The sequence below is a fragment of the Condylura cristata genome, unplaced genomic scaffold, assembly GCF_000260355.1.
Source record: "Condylura cristata isolate star-nosed mole 26May11 unplaced genomic scaffold, ConCri1.0 scaffold00027, whole genome shotgun sequence".
Taxonomy (NCBI): Eukaryota; Metazoa; Chordata; class Mammalia; order Eulipotyphla; family Talpidae; genus Condylura; species Condylura cristata.
Window position 1 is genome coordinate 30,049,249 of NW_004567128.1, and position 3,896 is coordinate 30,053,144.

General features: G+C 36.2%; 1 protein-coding gene across 1 annotated transcript in view; it reads right to left on the reverse strand.

The window, feature by feature from the left end:
• Window positions 1-2,000: 2,000 nt before the first annotated feature.
• The window catches only part of LOC101619476 (diphosphoinositol polyphosphate phosphohydrolase 3-beta), a 6,519-nt gene continuing 4,623 nt past the window's right edge, over window positions 2,001-3,896 (reverse strand). Inside the window, exon 2 of the mRNA XM_012730222.1 lies at window positions 2,001-3,073. Within this exon, the coding sequence (XP_012585676.1) occupies window position 3,073 (1 nt within the window). The 3' untranslated portion in view covers window positions 2,001-3,072. The remainder of the gene's footprint in view (window positions 3,074-3,896) is intronic.

The window sequence follows — 3,896 nt, forward strand, 5'->3', positions numbered from 1 at the left end:
GTTTCTTTCCGCCTACTGATTTTGATGAGGTATGGGGCTTTCTGGCCTGCAGAATATAAAACCACTCTGCTGTAGTCTAGATTTCTCAGTGATGTGAGTATCCCCAAACTTGAATTGTCCACAGAGCCCCCCCCTTTTTTTTCTCTTGTGTTTTCTGGTATATGGGACAAAGGTATGGGAGAACTGGCACTCTTATTTGTACTGTCTATGTAATTAATAAACTGTAGATCTAAAAGTGGCTTGTTGTATCTATGCTAGTTACATCAGTCAGGTCTTGGCCTTGTCTAGTTTATGTGAATATAATCCTGACTGCTATCCATGTCTTTTATCTATAAAATGATTAGCGTACTTGTATTTATCCAGTCATTCTTAAACTTAATTAGTACTGAGGCCGTAGTATGTTCTTCTGTCATTTCTATTTGGGAAACCTGCTGTGAATTATCAAGTGCCACTTGGGGCAGTACTACATACTACTTTATGAAGCTAACAAATTAGAACTAATTGGTGCAAGAAAATTTCTGAAAAGTAAAGCACAAAGTATTCTTCTCAAGGAAGTTTGTGTACAGATCAGTCTTACGTGTCTCAACCTTCACATTCTCCATAAATGGAGTAAAGTAACAGCAATACAGTTTTGACAGATATGACAGTAATTTATATAATAAGCATGTCATGAGCAGTGGTGGAGTACCATGTTCTAGACTCTGTGCCAAACTGGGAAAATACAGGTACAATCTAGTCTGGATCCCAGAGCTAGAGGAACTCAGAGGTTAGAAGACACAGGCATTCAGGTTATTAAGTATAATTTTGATTAAAATCTGTCATAACAAAGCAGTGGTGTCTGGGAACATAAAGCCTAGGGGATTAACTTCCCCTAGCTCAAGAAGTGCTTCTCAAAAGCAGTGCTGTTTGCAGATGAGAGTTTGAGTCCTCTGCCTCTGCTTGCCTCCAATTGTTAGAAATCTGCTAAAATTAGAGTAAACTCAAGTTAGGAAACAGCTTAGGGAGAAAGATCGGTAATGGCTCTTGAGGAATTCCATGCTTTCTTTTAAGAGGGCAACCTTGGAATTGGAAGAGCTACCCAGCTGTGGGCAGAGTTGTTGAGTAAATGCTCCCTCTGTTCTCTGAGTCAGTTGCTTCTGGGGCTATGCTTCCTGGTGGGATTGGAACACAGAGAGCAAGAGTAGAATGGACTGTTCCGCTTCACAGCCCTGCACACTTAATAAGGTGTTCATCATTCCTGGAAGAGGCCTAAATGTTCTCATTTTTGGCCTGCTCCTCCACCAACAAAACAATCAGAACAAACTCCACGCCTGTTGATTTCAACACAGCTTCACTAACTCTGACTTAGATAATTTTAGTCTAGAGAACTCTTAGAGCAAAACTGAAGGAATGTTAGCAGTGTGTGAAGGACACAAGATGGTTCACTGCAGTCAGGAATGCTAACTACTTACCTTCCTGTTTGCCGTACCTTCAACCACAAGTTTAAAGTTAGTGAATATGCCACTAACAAGGCTACAGTCACTATTCCCCTAAAAAATGAATTGAAAATGGCATATAAATTTCTATTAAATTCTATAAACTTGCTCGAGAGCCGCTGTCCCTTCGGTTTTCTATACTGATTATGAACTACACTGTTATTAGACAATCTGCTCAACACAATGATAGAATCAGCTCCTTTTCTAATATACATATATGTAAAAATAAAATAGAATGTATAAGGTGTAAGGGAGAAAATACAAGGTATGAGAATTTAAATCTTCTAATTTCAATGGGCCAAATTAGAAGGAAAAACTCTTAGTGTAGTAAGGCAAATACTAGCCATTCCAGAGCCAGCATTTTCTGGATAATCTAAAATTTTTTCCTTTTTCTTTTTCTAAATCTTATATGTTAGCTTCAATGAAAACTCTGGTAGCAATTTTTATTAAGTTTTTATTATGAAAATGTCAAACATATAAAAGTAGAGTAACATTTAATGAACCATCATATAACTATCACTCAACTTTTAATAACAATTATCAAGATCAATCTCATTTCATCAATACCTCCAAAGCACTTAACATCCACAGGCTTATTTTGAAGCAAATTCCAGGTTTCATTTCTACCATAAATATTTGAGAATGTATCTCTAAAGATAAGGACTCTTGTTTTCAACATAACCACAAAACCATTATCCCAACTAATATGAAGTATCAGGTCAATTTTTAAGTTATCCTGATTGTCTCACAGATTTGCTTGTTACAGTTTGGTCAAATCAGGATCCAAAAATAAGCCCATTTATCACAATTAGTTGATATGTCGCTTAAATTCACTGAATCTATAGGTGCAACTTTGATCTTTCTTCGGAACATTTATTTTTGAAGAAACGGGGTCATTTCTCCTTTACAGTTTTGAATCTGCAGACATCATTTCTGTGGTGCACAGTGATAAGTTTCTCTCTTCCCTGTATTTTTCACAGATTAAGAATTACATCTAGAGGCACAGTCAGATTTAGGTTCAAAATTTTGGCAATTATTTTCAGCACACTGCCATTAGACGGCACAAAAATGTCTGGGATGACATAGGCAATATGAGTAATAATTTTTGTTTTTTTAATCTCACAGCTGCCTTGAGAACTTGTGTGACATTTGGCATGTAGAATCCACATATATGCTAGACAGTACTATAATAACATCAGATTAGAAAATGAATGCTTTGCCACTAGGTATCATTACAAAATATCATTTAAACAAATCTTCAGTGATATCTATCATATTTCAAGTTATGTCTTGTATATCAGATATGTAAAAATAGACTAAGTAAACAAGGTACTTGCACTAGAGGTCATGTAACCTGGGGAATTACAGACAAATAATCCTAACAGCAGAAATAGGCCATAGGGCTGCCACATTTGAAGTCTGTACAGATACAGTGGTAGTGCAACAACCTAGATAATAGTCACTGTAATGAACAGGGAGAAGTGTCCAGAGCAGAGGCTGCGCTGCGTCCCTTGGAGCGTGAAAGAGCTCACCTATAGTTCACAATTCCATTCATCATCGGGTTCTTTCAGATGAGTCTGAACATCTATGCTGTTTACCTAGAAAAGAATAAATTCAATAGTTTCATAGCTCATCAATTCCTCTTGTCAAAAAATATTTACTAAGGGTCCACTACAAGTTCCCAAACACTTAGTATTGGAAAAACCTTTAGTAAAACATCTAATGCAGTTCCACTGTGAGGCTAGATGAGAGCCTGAAGAATTAACAATTTCTCTTGGCTAAAATCTGAAGCTAAGAAATAAAAAAATAACATTAGTAAACATTTTAAATCTGTGAATCAGTGAAACTTTTAGCCACTGTTCTAGGTTTGAAGGATATTGGGAGGATTCAGGTTAGCTTTTAGTTCTTACAGAGTACTTACAGGTCAACAATCATTTTTTAAAAATGCTTTTAATAGAATGATGCTGAAAATACTTTTTTTTTTTTTGACTTGGAGCTTCCACAAAAGGAACTCTGAAAAAGGAAACTCTGGCCAGCTGTTAGTGCCATAGGCCTAAAGCAGCATTTTCACCATTCTCGCCTCAGATAACAACTATTGGTGGAGGAACTGCTTTCTTACAATTGTACTTCAGTTAAGGGAAATGAGAGAAGCAGCTCCAGTTTTAGAACATTTACACCATCTATCCTGGAAAGCGTTCCAGAATACAAGATGCCTGTTCTTGACGTTACATACATACACCCTTTACTATTTGATGCTTATAAATACAAAAAATGTTGAGAACTTTACAAATTTCAAAAAGGAATTAAAAACATTTATAGCCACCTCCATCCCTTTTGGAGTTACCTCTTTCTGATCAACAACATAGGTTTCTTAGAAAAAAATGATCATCAGACATCTGGGAAAATACATATATATATATA